General features: G+C 38.2%; 2 protein-coding genes across 2 annotated transcripts in view; both read right to left on the bottom strand.

The window, feature by feature from the left end:
• The window catches only part of LOC134487154 (mucin-13-like), a 193,621-nt gene that overhangs the window by 54,725 nt on the left and 118,409 nt on the right, over nucleotides 1–20,487 (bottom strand). The window lies entirely within an intron of this gene.
• The window catches only part of HEG1 (heart development protein with EGF like domains 1), a 75,525-nt gene that overhangs the window by 33,895 nt on the left and 21,143 nt on the right, over nucleotides 1–20,487 (bottom strand). The window contains exons 2-4 of the mRNA XM_063308803.1: nucleotides 11,959–12,303; nucleotides 3,713–6,148; nucleotides 890–1,138 (exon numbers count right to left, since the gene is read on the bottom strand). Coding sequence (XP_063164873.1) covers nucleotides 890–1,138; nucleotides 3,713–6,148; nucleotides 11,959–12,303 — 3,030 coding nt within the window. The remainder of the gene's footprint in view (nucleotides 1–889; nucleotides 1,139–3,712; nucleotides 6,149–11,958; nucleotides 12,304–20,487) is intronic.

The raw sequence follows: 20,487 nt of genomic DNA, 5'->3' as shown, positions 1-20,487 counted from the left end.
CCTGAAAATAGTTACTGTCAGCTATAGTAAATTAGTGCCAATTGTTTTAATCTTAATTTCATTATACCAACAGTACTAGCAACAATTAAAGCTGTACATTTCTGGTATGTAGTCTCTTTTTCAGAATTTTAGTATATTTTTAGTAAATGCTATTATATTTATAATTAATGTTACAGGAAAATTTGGCAAGGTAAAACGTGTATCTTTTAAGACAATTTAAGATGGAAAGGTGTTAACTTCTTTTCAACATCTTTTATAGTTTTTACCTATAATCGTATTTATTGAGAAGCACAAATGAATGGATAATTCTATTACAAACAACTATCAGTATTATTAGCTCTCTGATCTATTATTACAGGTGATATGTTTTTCTTTAATATTATGAATAGGACCATTTTCTCTCACTGTCAATTATTATAGTTTTTATCCAAGGGTTTTCAGACATTTTCCCAATAATCAGTGCCATCTCTTTCTAATTAAAAGACGTTGTGATAGGAAATCTAATATAGATATTAGTACTATTTTTAAGGCTTTGCACAGTAGTTACTCTGTTAGCCTGTACCAGTGCATTAAACATTGTCATACGTATTGTGCCATGGGGTTTCTGGACTACAGCCAACTTCACAACTAGGTTTCATTGTCCCTGGTGTTTCACTTAATTAAGATGCTTCTTTAAAGATGAATTTATATGCTGTTAGATAAACCCTGCATGATTTCATTCTTCTTCATATCCCAGTGATTTCAGTTTATCTTTCTAAATAAAACACTTGTTCTTTGATCTTGTTTTCTTGTTTAATATCCATTCCAAGTATTTTCATTTTATCTTTATCTCAGGTAGCCTTAACAATCCTTGAAATCCAGTAGAAACAAGGTGATTTTCCTTATTTACCTGTAGTAGCCTGAGAAAGTATAAATGCCTCTTCAGTGAAAACAAAGTCTGTGCCCGACAAACGCATTTCTCCAGTCTGTTCTGGCCTCACTGAAAGCTTTGAAGAACTGAAAGTATTAGCGGTGATGAATGTTTGTGTCACATTCTGGGACTTCTCTTCATCTCTGACAGATACACTGTCCATGTAAGAACTGGACATTTTTCTCTCTCTGTTTGATCTGCTGTCCTTCCAATCTCTGCCTTCTACAGCTGAAATATATCAGTAAAAAGATGAGATGAACTTCCTCCATGCTGAATGAACATGTTTTCTACCTAATGGATATTCATACTGTATATATACTATTCATTAATTCTGTTGGGAACAGGTGTTTTATTATAAAAATAATAAATGAGAACTTAGATGTAAATCTTATACATAAGCCTCTCACAACCAGTTAATTATTGGAGCAGCATATAAGCCTATGAAAAATATATAAACAAATAGATGGAGAAGTATATCTCATCTAATCTAGTTAAACTAATTGGAAATAAACTAATCCAATTTTACTTCTAGCTATCACCATAACTTACCAAAACATTTATTCTTGGGGGTTTTTTTCACTTCTATGGAGCATGTTTATCTTGTCATATAAAGTTATTCCAGATTTCAATAAGTCACTTGGTGTTTAGAGATTTTGCTTGTATTTATTACCTGACATTGTCAATTTTTATCATATATAAGGCCAACTCAATTTATCTCTGATGAATACTAGCGATATCCAATATGTCCCTCAATTTTGGTCTGGTGGTTAAGGCAACGGGCTAGAAACCAGGAGTCTCTGAGTTCTAGTCCCGCCTTAGGCATGAAAGCCGGCTGGGTGACCTTGGGCCAATCACTCTCTTTCAGCCCAACTCACCTCACAGGGTTGCTGTTGTGGGGAAAAGAGGAGGAGGAAGGAGTGTTAGCTATGTTTGCCGCCTTGAGTTATTCATAAAAAATAATAAAGGCAGGATAGAAAATAAATAAATAAATAATGTCCTTAAACTAAAGTAGGTGGAGAGAATTTCTTGTATTTCTGATAATATTAGAATCTAGAATTAGCTAATGTAGATGAATAGTGGTTTACTTACAGTGCTAATGCAGGATTTGTTTAACCATTTGTTGAATAATCCAGGACTGGTTGGGTTCAACAATACGCTAAGCCGTAAAGCATAATTTAATAAATCACATCGAGTTTACACAAATCACTAAGGTGAAGCTAAACTTAAAACCTAGTACACCACTTCATGGCCATAATTAAATGATGGAACATGGAATTCAGTATCATGATGTAGTGTTGGCCATTAACTTAGATACCTTTAAAAGAGTAGTGAAATTCAGGGGCAGGAAATCTATTGATCGCTCCCCATCATGAGTGCTGTGTATTACCTCCAGTATAAGGCTCAGGATTCCTCTCTCTATCAGTTGCTTGGGAACATGAGCATAAAGGTGCCTTGCATTTTTCTCTAGTGTATGGGCTTTCGACAGACATCTGATTGGTCACTGAGAAGGGATGAGAATGCAGAATGCATGACACTTCTTGCACTTTTGACTGTACCATGACATTTCCCACAACCTTGATTCTGTAACTTACTTATTTGATTCAACACAGTGTAATATAGACCAACCATATCTGGACTGCAAACATCCAGAAGCCACTAGGTGTTAGTAAACAGGTCTAGAAGATTATAACTCTTTGCTGACTACTAGTGGCCATCTGTACTTTAACATGTAGTTAAAAATCTGAAAGCATCTGAAATCAGTCTTAGTATCCATTTTAATCAGAAGGATGTCTCGTTTTCTACAGAATTATTCATATCCATATTTTCTACAATATTTTATGTTAATTTAGTTCTAAAGTTTGAAACTTGCAAATTTCAACAATTGTTTCTCAATAGATTACTATTATGAACAATGAACTCAACTGTTATTGATATCGTAAAGGATATATTCATCTCCACCAAAGAGTACAAATATATTCCAAAAATTAGAAAAGTAAATATACCTTTAAGATTGAAAGGAAAATATAGAGCCCAGGGAGGATTGTTAGTAACTATTCATTTTAGTCTTAATTGCATGAGAAAGATTTGTTTTTAAATTGTTTTGGACATCTGTTATATATTGCATATAATAATGTTGATAAGGAAGCGTCAACAACTCCTTGCACAAAATCAGTTGTAGCATGTCTTTGCAGAGATTTCTTAAGCTTTTTAAAAGCTTGTTTTGTTTTACAATGTTGCTCTAGATTTATTCCTTATTTAGACTCTGGACTCCACCAGGAGAAAGGGTGCTATACAAATGAAGCAGATAATCATTATTATGAACATGATCATCATTCCTTTTATTTCAGTTCTATTTTGGAATCCTGTTCTTATAATTTCTCAGTATTACCTTCTCTGCATTAAGATAAAGCCAATATTGGACATATCTATTTTTTCTTAACTGACTCCACCTTTTATTAATATGACTTATTTTAATCCAATAAGATAAAAGGAAGCTAATTTTGGTAACCAAATTATCTTTATTGCTAACATCACTCAGAAAACCGCACAACCCTCTGCAGCACAGATACCTTTACCCTTCACCAGTGTTATAAAGTGAAGATCTACTAAAACAGCCATATATAAATTCTGTTCCATTTGTCCCATCTTTTTTTTCCCAGAATAACTTGTTTCTCCAGTGATAACCTATTTTCCCATTTCCCTTCACTTTTTTTATATTCATCTAGAACATTTGGCTTCATCCTTACATGAGTAAAAGAGCACTCTGAAATCTTGAACAAGTAGGAGATCTTTTTCCTTTACCTGTAGTTGCTGAAGGAGACTGAGAATGTGTATCTGTTGCTTCACTTTTATCAGTGTCCAGTGCTGACAAATCCATTTGTCTGGAATCTGCAGGAACTACCACGTAAGAAGAACCACGGAGGCCTGAAGAGCTAGACATTTCAAGGCTAGAGACTGAAGATACAGAACGTGGACTTTGAGAACTGCTACTGCCTCCGAGAGTTCGTAATATCTTCTCCCCATTGCTGGACATTTTGGAGACTCCAAGTGCAGAATGGGGATCTTGAGAACTGCTGCTGTCTCTGAGAGTTCGTAATTTCTCCTCTCTGTTGCTGGGAATTTCAAGGATAGAGACTGTGGATACAGAACGTGGATCTTGAGAACTTCTACTGCCTCTGAGAGTTCGTAATTTCTCCTCCCCATTGCTGGACATTTCAAGGCTAGAGATTGTGGATACAGAATGTGGATCTTGAGAACTGCTGCTGTCTCTGAGAGTTTGTAATTTCTCCTCCCCATTGCTGGACATTTCAAGGTTAGAGATTGTGGATACAGAACGTGGATCTTGAGAACTGCTGCTGCCTCTGCGAGTTTGTAACTTCTCCTCCCCATTGCTGGACATTTCAAGGTTAGAGATTGTGGATACAGAACGTGGATCTTGAGAACTGCTGCTGCCTCTGCGAGTTCGTAATTTCTCCTCCCTATTGCTGGACATTTCAAGGCTAGAGATTGTGGATACAGAACGTGGATCTTGAGAACTGCTGCTGCCTCTGCGAGTTCGTAATTTCTCCTCCCCATTGCTGGACATTTCAAGGTTAGAGATTGTGGATACAGAACGTGGATCTTGAGAACTTCTACTGCCTCTGAGAGTTCGTAATTTCTCCTCCCCATTGCTGGACATTTCAAGGCTAGAGACTGAAGATACAGAACGTGGACTTTGAGAACTGCTACTGCCTCTGAGAGTTCGTAATATCTTCTCCCCATTGCTGGACATTTTGGAGACTCCAAGTGCAGAATGGGGATCTTGAGAACTGCTGCTGTCTCTGAGAGTTCGTAATTTCTCCTCCCCATTGCTGGACATTTCAAGGCTAGAGATTGTGGATACAGAACGTGGATCTTGAGAACTGCTGCTGCCTCTGCGAGTTCGTAATTTCTCCTCCCCATTGCTGGACATTTCAAGGTTAGAGATTGTGGATACAGAACGTGGATCTTGAGAACTTCTACTGCCTCTGAGAGTTCGTAATTTCTCCTCCCCATTGCTGGACATTTCAAGGCTAGAGATTGTGGATACAGAACGTGGATCTTGAGAACTGCTGCTGTCTCTGCGAGTTCGTAATTTCTCCTCCCCATTGCTGGACATTTCAAGGCTAGAGACTGAAGATACAGAACGTGGACTTTGAGAACTGCTACTGCCTCTGAGAGTTCGTAATTTCTCCTCCCCATTGCTGGACATTTCAAGGTTAGAGATTGTGGATACAGAACGTGGATCTTGAGAACTGCTGCTGCCTCTGCGAGTTCGTAATTTCTCCTCCCCATTGCTGGACATTTCAAGGCTAGAGATTGTGGATACAGAACGTGGATCTTGAGAACTGCTGCTGTCTCTGCGAGTTCGTAATTTCTCCTCCCCATTGCTGGACATTTCAAGGCTAGAGACTGAAGATACAGAACGTGGACTTTGAGAACTGCTACTGCCTCTGAGAGTTCGTAATATCTTCTCCCCATTGCTGGACATTTCAAGGCTAGAGATTGTGGATACAGAACGTGGATCTTGAGAACTTCTACTGCCTCTGCGAGTTCGTAATTTCTCCTCCCCATTGCTGGACATTTCAAGGCTAGAGACTGAAGATACAGAACGTGGACTTTGAGAACTGCTACTGCCTCTGAGAGTTCGTAATATCTTCTCCCCATTGCTGGACATTTCAAGGTTAGAGATTGTGGATACAGAACGTGGATCTTGAGAACTTCTACTGCCTCTGAGAGTTCGTAATATCTTCTCCCCATTGCTGGACATTTCAAGGCTAGAGATTGTGGATACAGAACGTGGATCTTGAGAACTTCTACTGCCTCTGCGAGTTCGTAATTTCTCCTCCCCATTGCTGGACATTTCAAGGCTAGAGACTGAAGATACAGAACGTGGACTTTGAGAACTGCTACTGCCTCTGAGAGTTCGTAATATCTTCTCCCCATTGCTGGACATTTCAAGGTTAGAGATTGTGGATACAGAACGTGGATCTTGAGAACTTCTACTGCCTCTGAGAGTTCGTAATATCTTCTCCCCATTGCTGGACATTTCAAGGTTAGAGATTGTGGATACAGAACGTGGACTTTGAGAACTGCTGCTGCCTCTGAGAGTTCGTAGTATCTTTTCCTCACCTCTATTAGATATGCTCAGAATTGTCATATTCTCCATATCAGAATTGGAAATTCTTCTCTCTGTGCTGGACACTAGCTGATCAGTATCTGTCATAAATGAAACATAACAGAAAGAAATTAGATATGCAACCTGCATATTCTGGAGGAATCTCTCAAAGTTTGTTCATACAGTAATTGTATTCATGCAGATCTAATAGAAGTCTAGTTAATTTCCCATGCTCCTAACCTGACTAAAATGATAAACACTTGGGAAAGAAGCCATAGTTCAGAGTGTTAATAGGAAACTCTAAGCTTGAAATAGGTGCAAGTAAAATCATTGCTATGAAATACCCCAAATGTATTGGCACAGAAATACAGAGGGAATGACAGGAAGACACAACACATTGTGCCTTGTCCATATAATTAATGTTAGGAAATTCTTATCTACTCTGCTTTAATACAATGGTGCATTACACACTGTGAAATTAACTTCTGAGTAAACCTTTGTATGCTGCATATTATAGGATTGTTTTGTTGAATTAAAGTTTCACATAACCAATGGGTTGAGTACAAAGTATACATAAACAGAGTTAAAAAGAATTATCATGAAATCAGGCAGAATAAGATTAATGGCCTGCTTCACACATCATGTTTGTTACTGGCTCAGTGTGATAAGTGACCCAACCCTAAGAATGACATCATAGTGGATGGATTGGTACATCATGTCCAGCTAAAAATATGCCAAACTAACCCCCAAAAATGCATTTGCATCTTCAGCACCTCTTTCTACAAATTAAGGTAATCCTCAGCCTGTCTGGAACCATTCCATGTGATCACTGAATGGCTCAAGTGCCCAACCCAAATCTGCAAAATCTCATGATTTCAGAGATCTCTAATGAATTTATCAATGTTTTAATATTTTGTTTTATGGGGCTGCAGAGATCCAGCCAGCATTCTGGTGTGTGTGGGCACCATGTTGCGGACCCTAACATAAGGACTGACTTTCTATATTACTTGCTTTTCTTCCTTAAAGTGCAGAAGTTGAAATATTCAGCAAATCAGCTTGAAGAAAGCTGGTAGAAATCAATAAACCAGTAGCAGATTAGCTCTGCCCACATGTCAGATTTGTGGCAAGCAGTGTTGGTAAAATCTTCTGATAGGGTGAACAAAGCTGGCATTGCCATTATAACTTTATCCATTTTGAGTTGTAAAGTCCAGTCAGTGCAGGACTATTATGTTCTGCATTGTCTTAATGACCTCATTTGATAGGATGCAATACTCTTGTGGAAATCATCTGCTTGTTCATGGACTTCATGTATGTCAAAAGAAACTCTCTGAACTGAGCAAGCTATGCATTCATAGTTTTGCAGTGAAGGTTGCCAAACTACAACTCTAAAAATCCAAGAGAGATGGATTTGAATCATCTGACAACAATATGGAGTAACTGCAGGCAGAAGAACATTAAAATACTTAATTTAAGGCCTCTTCAAGTCCTGACAGAGTTTCTGTCACACAAACAGTAGAAAGCAGGTGAAGAAAAAGTAGCTATTCCAGAGAAAAGAGCAACTGCACAAACAGAAATTTTAAAAGACATGATGCTTGCCAGGCTTTGTAACTTGGCAAAATTATTCCTGATAATTTCATGCTCCATTTTGAGAAGAAAGAGAATAGAGACAGGAAGGACAGCCAAGGAAAGGAAGAGAGCAGAACTGAGGTGCATATTAAGTCTTTTATGCTCTTTATTATTCCCAGTGAAGGTTTCCAGCCTTACACCCTGAATCTACAAAATGAAAAGCAATACAGCAACCTATCCTTATATGGAAAAGATAATCAGATCTGCATTATAAATTTATTTCATTTTGACATCTAGATTGAGAAAGTTTAATAATTTCCAGCAGCTATTGGGAGAAGGATTGGTTTGTTTAGCTGAATATATGTATTTATTTTGTTTTTCCCCAGTTTAGTTTACTCAATATATGTCAGCCCTCCCAGGTAAACCAGACAGGAAACTCAATGAGATGAGCTAATTCTACTTTATTGTAAGGCCACATTAACAGAATCTTGCAAGTCTGAAAGTACAAATCTCCTGTCCTCCCTATCTGCCACCTGAGTAATTAGGGCAGGCCCTTCCTAAGTTCCTTCCTCTGACTGTTACTCTGTTGTGGGCTCCTCTTTCTTTTATCTGATCGTTTCCTAGGCAGCATTTCTCCCCCACCCTCCCACCCCCCCGTCTTCCAAGGCCACCCTCACATTCCATAACAATATGTATTCTATCCTACCCACTCCATTTTACATCAATTGAAGTTCAGGACTGTTTTCAAGAGTTAGCACTACATAGAGGGGATTGTAGCAATCTAATTTTGATCCAAACCAGACATAGATAAGTATGACCACAGTTGGCTAACTCAGGAATGACAGCAACTGACACAATAGAGACAATGGTTAAAAAATGCTTCACACCACCTGTGTAGTTTGGAAATCTGCAATGTGGAGGATCAAGGAGCACTTTACTGTGGATTTACTCTTGAAGAGGAAATGCAGTCCCATCTAGCACATACTGAATCTTTTATTTCTTACTGAACAGCAGCACATTTGTCTTGTCCAGATTTAATGACAGCTTTTTCACTTTCATCCAGTCCATTATCAAATTAGAGCAATGTTCTAGAGCAGAATCTTGTTAAGTACCCAGCCTATTCTTTGTTGTCTTTTCTAACCATGCTGCCAATTTTGGGTGGTAGTTTACCATTGTTTTAAGGCAGATAACCCAAAGAAACCTTTATATGAATTCTAGAAAGGGTTGAACACATTAAAAAAGAAAAGAAAATTTTCAACCAAGAAAAGAATGAAAAATCTTGCCCCGACATATGTGATACAGATCCACGCATTTGCATCAACATTGATATCCTTGTGACCCAAGCCTGCCACGAAATATAAAATGCAATCTCAAGACCACCAAAAGTTTTCCCACCCTGCTGTAGGCTATCATCTGCTTCTTCTGACAGCAAGGAACAGAAATTATGAAAAGATACATACTAGTTTGTGGAGAAGAGTAAGACCGAGTAAGCACAATCCTTGCTAAAGAATCAGGCTGTTTGGCATCTGAGGTTCTACTTTTTGGTATTGGAAATGTTACATGAGATGACCATTGGATTTGACCAGAAGATGTAGCAGGTTCTCTCTGAGTAGCTGGCCCTTCTCTTGCTAAATCCATCACAGTGAAGTTCCCCTGAAGAAAGTGTGAAGTCCTTTCCAAACCTTGACTGAGTGTTGCTGAACTGTCCATGTCTGGAGTATGGAAAGTGGACATTGTGCTGTCTCCATCCCAGCTACTAGCTGTATAGTGGTTGCTCCCAGTGGCTAAAATAAGAAACAAGACTGCTTCATTATTTCCTTCTTTATTTATTATTTAAATTTCTACAGCTGGCTACTTATCAGTTACTCTAAGTGGCTTACAAGGAAGATTTTTTATTGTTTTGTGTGCCATCCAGAGTCCACTGGAGTTGGGTGGCCAATAAATTTAATAAATAATAATAACAATTTAAAAATGAACAATGCATTGAAAACTGTAATAAAAGACAGTGATACCAAAGGAAGAAAAACTCTTAAATGTAAATATAATACATACATCTTCAACAGTGGATGCGTACCCCATTGTAGCCCAAGGCCTGGAGAAAGAGCTTGGGAGGAATGCTGTTCCAAAGGACAGGAACTGCAATAGAGATTATGGGCCTCCTGGCTCCCATAAGATGGCCCTGATTAATAGATGGAGCCCGAAGCATGCCAGCCCTGTCCGATCTTATGGGACAGACAGAAAAAATAGGAGAGATGGTCCCTCAGATATGTTTGCTCTATGCCATAGTGGAACCCATGTGAGATCTTATGGCTGCCATTCATTTGATACCTTGATTCATATGCATATGTTTATATAACATATCACATGTTATATATGGATGCAAAGATTGCATGGACCTTGCATTAGTTATATAGTACTTAAAGCCCAAACTGAATTTTACACTGCCTTGAGAATCTACTGACTAAAAGAAAAATAAATAAATAAATAAATAATGAGAAAGTGATACAGTCACAGCATACAAACTTTTCTGTTTTAGTTGTTTTTTTTAATGGAGCGCATTAATAAATTACAATCCTGGGTGAGTGGAGCATGTTTCAGGAGACAGTGAGGAGAAACAGACTATTTTCACTCCAATAATTTTTCTCATCAAAATATGTATGGCTCCCTTTCATATATAAATGTATTTCCATTGTTTGGAAGATTATGAGCAAAAAAATGAACAGGAGGGATAAGGTTACTTAATTCTTTGCTTCTCACAGTCATATCTCTATTCAGAAATGAAACCTCTATCCTGTGACTACACTTTGCAGTCATGAAAATCAGTTTTGTGTATGAAGCAACATTTTATAAGTTTTTACCAATGCAAATATCTAAAGTGTAAGACCATGAACACATGCATACAAGAGTGGAGAATATGTAATGCTGTAATATTTTAAGCCATGGGTGAGAGCTAACTAAGATTTCAAATGTTCCGTTATTTCATCCTCCTCCATGAAAATCAGAGCAACAGGATAAAATATTTTTAAAAAGCAGATTTATGCAGAGTTCTTGATCTGCAAAAAAGTTAGTGGTTTTCAGGATTCAACCTTATTTTTTATTAACTCTCTTCTGATTCCTTCATTTCATAAATATAGCTAAGTTATTTTACATTTTCAATTTTGTTTCAGCTACTGAAATGAAGCAATTGTAAAATATAAGAATTACAATATACAAACACTATCAATGGAGAATGGCTACAGAATAATGGTATGTGGGAATGACCTTGGGAGATGGGGGAAGGCAACGGTCAGATAAAAGGCAGCTTAGCCTGCAGCAGAAATGTGGGCATGGCAATGTCTCAGAAGGAACCCACCCTAGTTTTTTGGGCTGTAAAGGCGATGGAGAGAAATGTACCTTCACACTTCCAAGATTCTGTTACAATAAAGTAGAGCTAGCTCTTCTGGGTTTGCTACTTGTCTGGACTACCTTGCAAGGCCTACATCAGTCTAGTGCTTTGTCTGGAAATGTGGGTAAAAAAGGCAAAGGTAAGATGGAGTGGTAGAAAGTATCCTAGGGAGCTATAGGAGATTAGGAGCAACCTCATGAAATTAACATACTGATATATTCAAGTGGGTCCACTGCTTCAGGAGCTGCACTGATTACCAGTTGGCCTCCACATGCAACTCAATGAGGTGGTTGATCCTTTAAAACCTACATGGCTCTGGGCTGGGTTATCTGATGGCTGTCCTTCTCTCACACTCACCTACCCATCTGATCACACCAATAGGACCAAGTCCCTCCAGGTCCCTTCTACTCAAGAATGCCATCTGCTGGGGCTTGGAAGTAGGCATTTTCTATCGCTGCACCCATACTGTGGAATTCCCTCAACCCAGAGATCTGGTCTGCTCCTTCCCATTTGAGTTTCAGGAGAACCTTTAAGCTCTGATTATTACATCAAATGCAGGAAGGGGGCATGCTGTAATTGGAGATTCGAATTTGGAGGACAAATGTTTTTGAAGTTTTTTTGTATTCAGTTTATTTTATGGGTAGGTTTATTATTTTTGAAGGAGGTTCTGATTATTAGCCACCATGTACCTTCTGGAATAGGTGGCATACAAATAAATACATACATACAGTACATGTATATATAGATACATGGTTGTTTTGTGACCTGCTATGCTTAACATGTAGCCATTTTATGAGAAAGTGTGGCCACTTTTGGTATTCATATTGTGAAAACACACAACACATTTTCAAAACTCCCATCCTCCCCACATGGTTGGCTAGTGATGTAATAAATTATATTATTTCAGTGTTTTTCCCCTAACTTTAGGTCAACAGTTCAGATACTGATGATGAAACTTACCTGAATGCTTTTTCTCCAGAAATGAAGAATTTGGTGTCTTGGGAAAATACTTCCTCAAAGTCACTGATTCTGATTCAGCAATACCCACCATATTTGGTGAGGCACTTGCTCTCTTGGTCTGTATCATTTGAGACAAGTGCTGTACTACATTCACAGATCTGATTATTTTGGTATAAGATGTGGCACTTCCTGTTACAGATGCAGATGCAGAAGTTAAGTTGGTCCACAACGTCCTTATTTTATCACTTCCAGATGTACTGACAGGATCTAGACTGTGTATATAAGAACTGGAAATCTTTGCTTTTGTGTTTGGACTTTCTGCATCCTTTTGTCTGGTCATAATGGCTGAAGATGAAATGGAGAAAAAGAGAACAGAAACAAGGCTGAGGTGAAATCTAATTACTCGAAGCAAGTCTATGTTTACTAATGGATGGTGGTGCGCATTTGCATTTGTACCCCAATATGTGATTGCACCAAAGGAAATATGAGTGGATGTGTGCCTGTGTATATAGGACCAAATATGGATAATAGTGTGCATCTGTGCTCATGGACAGTAAAAGTTGCAGTGGGATGCATGCTGATGGTATAGGATCTACTAAGTCCCATCTCATGCCTTCCTTGCCTACGCCCTTTAAGCCAGATGTGTTGCAGAGTGCTGGAAAGCGTTTGGTCTGAGAGATCAGAAAAAACACACCAGGCATTTATACAAAAATAAGTGTATTTAAAGAAAGCATAGAACATAAACAGTTTCCATATCCAGAGCCCTGGATAGGCACAAAAGCTTCTTACATAAACATATTTACAAGCTCATGCACATGCATACATGCAGAGAGAGGATGCTGGAAGAGAGGCTGCAAAACAGAAACTGAAACCTTCTGGTAGCAAGTCCAGGCAAGTTCCCCCAAGCAGCTTTTCCTTATATGGTCATCCTTTTCCACACCCCAACCTGAGGACAATTAAGTCTGACTTCTCACCCTGCCAAAGTGATTTGTTACCATAGTAACTTCTCTGCAGCTAAAATTTCTGGCAAAAAAATAAATATATATACCAACAAGATGTTCAGGTTACAAAAGTCTCCCAGTCATGCTTGCTGGTTGTAGAAACAGTTTCTGAAGCCCACTTTAGGTAGCAGACTGCTGTTCTTAGCCTTTCTTGGACCTCCTTTCTTGGGCTCTGCTCATACCACTATGACCTCCTAAATCTTGACTTTGATTACTCTCAACAGCCTTTTTATTGCCCTGCTTTTCTCCATTATCTGGTTCCTTTGCAGCTGATTGCTAGCTAACCTAGTAAGCCCCTTAAACCAGATTATATGAACAATATAAATGATTGTGAGTTCCACTTGTTTCATATTTCCCATTTCAGAACATCCATAAGATTACACAAGCAGAACAACCTGGGCATTAATTAAGTGGTTTTTTCATACCATGCCAGCACCATTTCAAAAGCAGATACTCCAACATCACAAGATCCTTTGTTTTTCTGTCTTCCTCATTCTGTGAAAGCCCTAACTTCCATGAATGTTGGGGCTTTGGAATTTATCCCAGTTTTCTAATGACACCCCACCACAACCTAATTTAACCTTTAAATACTTTTCATATCCATCCAAAAGGGTGGCTAAACAGCACTTGAGGGTAATAACCAGAGATGGGCATGCTTTGGTAATACAGACATTTAAAGGTTATCCATATGGAAAACTGCCTTGACTTCAAATGCAGAGGCAGGAAGACACACATCCAGGCAACATATTCTCAGAGTCACAAAAGTGTAACTCTGGGAATATGTGCCTGAATGTGTATCTTCCTGCTTCTGTGTTTGAAGTCAAGGCAATTTTCCATCTGGCCAATTTGGTCCTATGGAGTCCCTTCATGAGATGAATGTCTGTGCATGCAATCAGACTTTCAGAAGGGTAGGAACACACAGAAGTGACCTGCTTGCTTCTCACAGTTGGCATTTTGTAAACATGACAAAGCAGGTTTATTCCAGAACATGTTTGGCCTTTAGGTTAGATAGGTTTACTTTTAAAAGCACCTATAATGATACTGTATTTAGTTTCCTTTTTTTTTTGTCTTTGTTGTAGCCAACCCAGAGTCCATCGGGATTTGGGTAGGTTATAAATATTGTTAAATAAATAGATTAAAAAATAAAACGCCCTTACCTAACAAGCCACTAGCTGGTACCAGCTTGAACACTCAGCACTATGCCTGACATCTGGATCTGCAACTCAGTATCTGATGTGTAGAGAAAGCCACTGGTCCTATCTAGCAGCACTCAAGCAGAATAAATTGGCTATCAGCACACGCACAGGCAAAAATCTGTGCACTTCCCAACACACACATCCTACTCACATTTTTTTTTCAGAAAGAACCTTGATCTCAGTCTGCCTACTGGTAACACCCAGAATGCCTTGCCCTGCAAATCTCAGCAGTATGGTTTCATTCTTTGATGACACACACAAGTGGTTCTTATGAAGTTCTGGTGGAGTGTCCATCCAATTCAATATGTAGGTAAGACTCCAGAAGGCTAATTATATTATATATACCAGCAAATCTACATGTCTATCCTTTTGTAATTTAAAATATTCTTACTCACAGAAAAGACAAGGGTAAAAGTAGCCCAGACGAAGTCCCCGTTTTGCGGAAGACAACCAGGGGTGCGAGAAGTCAAAAGAAATGAAGTCTCAACCACCACCACAACCACCACCTCCAGTAAAGATGGAGTAGGCTCAGTAGCCACATAACGCTGGCTAACTGTTGTGCGGGAATGGTAGGAAATTAGGGAAAGAGTATGAAATGGGGTGTCCTTAAAAAAGGTAATGGTGGATTGACTAGGATCCTGAACAGAAGCTTTCAATAGGACAATATTTTGTTGCAGGTCCCATTTTGTTTGCTCTTTTATATCCTGAGAACTTTGCAAATTTATATCAGATTTAGAGTTTCCTACACTGCACATATTTTCATGACTAGTAGGTTGGACTTTTTTGATATGCCTAGAAAACTATTCAGAAGTTTTGGGTTGCACAGAATATAGTGCATCTGTAGGGAACATTACATCCAGAAAAGGCAGATAGATATTGGCTTTAATTTGGAATGTTTTTAGATTTAATATAGTGGCTTGATTTTCCAAATCGTTCTGTGAGCCCAGCAAGCAAAAATATAGTCCACTGTTTCTTGTTAATTATAATCATCATCTTATTAACTTTGTGTTTTTATTACGACTACAGCTATGACTGCTATTACTTCACCATCTTCACTCTTTGACCTCCAAGGTTTGAAACAGCCCAAAATAGAAATTAAAACACTATCTCTCCTCTACACCCAGGCAAGTGATGTTGAATAGCAGGTGTTGCTGGAGGCATAATATAGGTCTAACAGACAATCCAGTATAGCACACTTACAAGCCATGCTGACATAATATTGTATGGGGTTCTGCAGCGCACTATACTGATGCACCATTGGTTTAAACACAGTCAACCACATACCCAAAATAGCTGAAAAATGTTTTAAAATAATTCTATATAGGTTAAAAAAAAATCCTAAAGGCATGACCTTAATGACTATATTTGTACAAAAGAAAAGAAAACAAAAAAGAAAAGCAAGTCCACTGTCGTCCTACATATGTTCAGATTATATACTATTATCCATCCACCCATCCATCCATCCATGGAGATACATGTAATTTTTAGAAGAACTCACTTAAGGGCAATTTGTCTGCCTAAGATAAAACATACAACAAATAGGATAAAGGATGTTGGGTTGCAATCTTGCGTCCATTTAGCTGAGAATAAACACAACAGTGTATATGTCAATTCTGTAATAAGTAAGTAACTACAGTACAAGCCAATAAAGGAAAGCTCTGTGGGCAGATGCAAGATTTGATGCCAGATTATAAAACCTCAGTCGTAAGGACAACAGAGTCTCAATTTATGGTAAAAGTAATCAAACAAACAAATAAATGGAAATGTAATATTTTGAGCTCCCCCAAGAATAGTTTACTACCACGGCTTACTGTAGAAATTATTCTGTCTATGACCACTTTTGTCACATCCTGAAGGCCTCCATCTTCCTCACAGCATGCTTATCAAAAATAAATCTTTTTGTTTAACATGAAATTATCACACAATCTTCAAAATTTGTATTTTGCCTCCTCATGATGATTGCCAGACTTAAGTATTATAAATGGTATTCTCGCTGCTCCTTTGTAAAATAAGAAATATAGCCCATGTAAATAAATCCTATTTTTAATCTAATATATGAACATGCTTTTTTCCACCTTTGCTATCTAACTGAATTCTGTGAGTGTGTTTGTGTGTGTGTGTGTGTGTGAGAGAGAGAGAGAGAGTGTTTCTCTCTCTTTCCAAGCATAATGGCTGTGATCTATATAACTTCATTTTCTCCTGCAAGAGGAATTAGTTTACCTTGTCTTGGAATTACTGACTTTTACGTGTGCAGCTAAACTAATGGGACAGTTGCAAGATTCAATACAGCCCAATTCTTTTGCATTTAGCAAGAGCAGATTCCACATGAGTCCAATGAGGCTTACACTCAGGTTAGGTAAAGGTAAAGGTTTCCCTTGACGTAAAGTCCAGTCGAATCCGACTCTAGGGGGCGGTGCTCATCTCCGTTTCTAAGCCTTGGAGCCGGCGTTGTCATAGACACTTCCGGGTCATGTGGCCAGCATGACGACTCGGAACGCCGTTACCTTCCCGCCGAAGCGGTACCTATTGATCTACTCACATTTGCATGTTTTCGAACTGCTAGGTGAGCAGGAGCTGGGATTAACAACGGGAGCTCACCCCGCCGCGCGGTTTCGAACCGCCGACCTTCCGATCGACAGCTCAGCGGTTTAACCCGCAGCGCCACACTCAGGTTAGGCTGTGAGATTTCAGACTTAATCCAGGGATGCTCAACTCTCAGGTTATACTGTACCTCCTCCTTGAAACTGCCACTTTGATTGGAAAAGAGATTAGGCATGAAAGCTGGCTGGGTGACCTTGGGCCGGTCCCTCTCTCTCAGCCCAGCTCACCTCACAGAGTTGTTGTTGTGGGAAAAGAGGAGGAGGAAGGAGTGTTAGGGATGTTTGTTGTAAACTGCCCTGAGTCCCCCTCTTGGGGGGAGATGAGCGGTGGCTAAATTTAATAAATAAATAATAAATGTTCGCCGCCTTGAGTTATAAAATAAATAAATAACTAAATAATACAGGCGGGATAAAATTAAATAAATAAATAAAATAAAAAATAAAAGAGGTACTTGGCCTACAATATCAGATTGGGAGGCTGAAACTGGAGAATATGCTGCAATGGCAAAATTGAAAGTATATAGTCTAGAAGTTTAACCAAATTCAAGCAGGAAGGGCTCCCTTATATACAATTATCATAGAGCAAGGCAGATTTAGACATCTGGAATATGGTTTTTAGGATTTAAATAGAAACCAACAACAATTACTGTTTGATGCGAAGTTTAAATATTTGAACTGTGGTTGGGGATACAAATGGAAGGGAAGGGATGGATGTATCACTAGAAAGTAATTTATCCATTCTTTTTCTTTTTTTCTATGTTTTTAAAATGTAAATGTTTGTAATCTTTTTTGCTTTATCTTGTTTTTTTCCTACTTGCTTTGTATTTCAATATTTTAACAACAACACATAGGGACTATTTAAAGATGAAGAAGGAACTGCCACTTTGCAGGCTTCCAAGCTCTTTCCTGAGCATGCCACCAACAACTCTGCAAAACAACATTTCTGCAAAACAACATTTCTTCTCCTCTACTGACAAGCTGGTAAAGTAAGTGCCCACCTCAAAAGATCAAGAGCAGAAAAACCCACTCATGACATGAGGCTTAATTCTAAATCAGGACATGGGGTTCTTCAACATTCTTTCACAATGGTCACCTACTAAAAACTGTTCAGGCCTGACCCTACTTAATTCTTTTGGAGAAATAAATAGACTCACACCTCAAATCTTGTTCCTTGTTAATCTGATGGGAAAGCTCAAATTAACTTTAATAGGCAACGCTCCCCAGAGTGGGATTACTGAATGGAGGCAATGGAATGCAGCAGTTGTTAGACAGAAACTTTACAAATATTTGAGGAACGTTCAACCCCACATTTGTTGACTATTTTTTAAAAGGTGGCTTTCTTTTTTTAAATCATATGGATGCAAGAATCTCATTGTAGAAACCCCCAAGGCTTAAGCATTTTTTATTTTATGAGTAAACTGCTCTTTAATTTTGCAGACCTGATAGCATTATTTTCAAACTCCTTTCTGTTTCTGTTGTCCTATCGAATTACCTATATGCCTTTTGTGCAAGTTATAAAATACTTTCTTATTCTAATTCTTTTTATTTATTACCCCTATTTACTGTACATACCATTCCCACTGTAAAGATTCTTGCATGTTTTTTTGATATATAACATTAAATTGCTGAGATTCTGTTCTTTGGTTTACTCATGTACACTGCTCAGAGTTGGCTTAGACTAGAGTGTTTGTCAATTTTGAAAATAAACAAATAAATAAATAAATAAAGGCGTTACATAAAGTGTTTCTATTACTGTTAAAACATGAAAGAGTTATTTTTTATTAAAATAAAATATGAAGTTTAATATGATTTGGAGCAAGGAATTAGGAAAGATAGCCCACGCAGTTTTAGCTAGAATAAATAACTACATCTGCAAAATATGTCAGAATCTTTGAAGGTTTGTATATTTTAATTGTCTTCTGCACCTATCCTTTAAAAGTGAATTTCCTAGTTAAGAATTTAAGGACAATGTAGAAACCAAATTGAGGAAGATTCCTTATGAGTAAAAAAAGGTGTAGGAGGGCATGTGCAGGTGAAAAAGAAATAACCCTTTCCACATCCTTGTCCTTCTGTAACTACTTTCCATTTCTAGAAAAAAGCAAAACTGTTAAGACACCATTATACACATTTGCATGTAGCAACTAATTTGACCAAAAGGCAGAGTCATGAACCTCCAACCCATGTATCATTTTACAGGATTATTTTAACACAAGGAGTACACAATTATTTTGGTTGGTGAGCACCACTGATTAAATACAGGTTTATTTGCTTATCTAGATTTCGGTCCCATTCCATCTTAAAAGTTCAAGATGCATTTTAAATATTTTAAATATATATCTTAAGAGAACAAGTTAACATGAAATAAACAAAACAACGAATGCTGGAATACCATTTTCACAAGCTTAACGTTGGCCAAAAATAGATGAAATCAGAAAATGTTCCTAGAAAATTAGGAACTCTGGAAAAGTCTGCAGAAGAGAGGACTGTAGTTAACAGAGGAGCCATTCATAGATATATGATTATTTCCATATAAGGGGAAACCTGGAACCAACTTTCCTTATGTGCTGTTTGATTTTGCACATCAGTATCAGTGGAGGACCTTGCACATTTCTACTGAATGGTATTAACTGGGACATGGTTGATGGATGTTTGGCACTGAGAAAAAAGGAGAGCCATATGATTTCTCACCTTTAAAATATGAAAAGATGAATCCTCTTATGTAGCCAATTCCTCTCTTAAATTACCACATAGATGTCCACTAGTTGATCATAAAAAAAGAGTGTAAGAAGAATGAAAAGCTATGTGGGATGTGTCTTGCATCTCAGATGTATGTTATGTTTGTCACTGAGGCAACAACTAGTTGTGAGGTAGAAGCCATTAGAATGGCATGTTCCCTCTTCTGGATCTACACAAGACATCCAAAGTCTAAGAGAGAACAGCTGGAATTATATTTATGGCCCTCACAAAACTCAGAAATGGCACAACCTTTCTAACCCCAGATGCTCTTCATATTTTAAGGTAAAAAGATACATATTTGATTTTTAATAGATTGGCAACTGCTTCATGACAGGGAGTATGAAAAAGCAAGCTTTACAGCTGAGCCACACCTCTTAGGCCTTAGAAATATTTATAGCAAGAATTGCCATGTTAGATAAAAATCATGAAATACTAACATCCCATTTCCAATAGGAAGATACCTCCAGAAGTTTAAGTAATGAGAAGGCACATTACTCAATCTGTCATAGAATCACTGAGTTGTAAAGAGCCATTTGCCCACTGAAGCTGGCATTGTTCACTGCAAGAATCCAAATTAAAGCATTCCAGGCAAGACAGATGGCTGTCCAGGCCCTGTCTGAACACATCAAGGGCTGCTTCAGTTGTTCTTTCCATTTTTAAAATCCATTTCATTTCTACCCCACTCTTTTTCCCAGAGGAGCCTAACTGGTTTACAATAGAACAGTACAACAGTTCTTGTTAGTCTTAAGTGAAATCTATACCATGACCAAAATAAAACCAGGAAGCTTTGGTACATTATCAAAATTAGCTATTATTTACAGGCATTTCCTCTGCTCCTTCCTATCTTCTCAGCCCCACGTGATCGATGCACACACCAGTTAAGTATCCTCCCCATCTTTAGGATACTGGGGGGAGAGGTGGAAGGGAGGCAGGTTTGGGGAAGGCACCTTCTCCACCTACCCCATTGCACAGACTTTGCTCTGCCCTGGTAGACTC

This window comes from Candoia aspera, chromosome 1 (assembly GCF_035149785.1).
Source record: "Candoia aspera isolate rCanAsp1 chromosome 1, rCanAsp1.hap2, whole genome shotgun sequence".
NCBI classification, from domain to species: domain Eukaryota; kingdom Metazoa; phylum Chordata; class Lepidosauria; order Squamata; family Boidae; genus Candoia; species Candoia aspera.
Note: the sequence above shows the minus strand (reverse complement) of the source record. Positions and strands in the feature narration are given on the sequence as shown.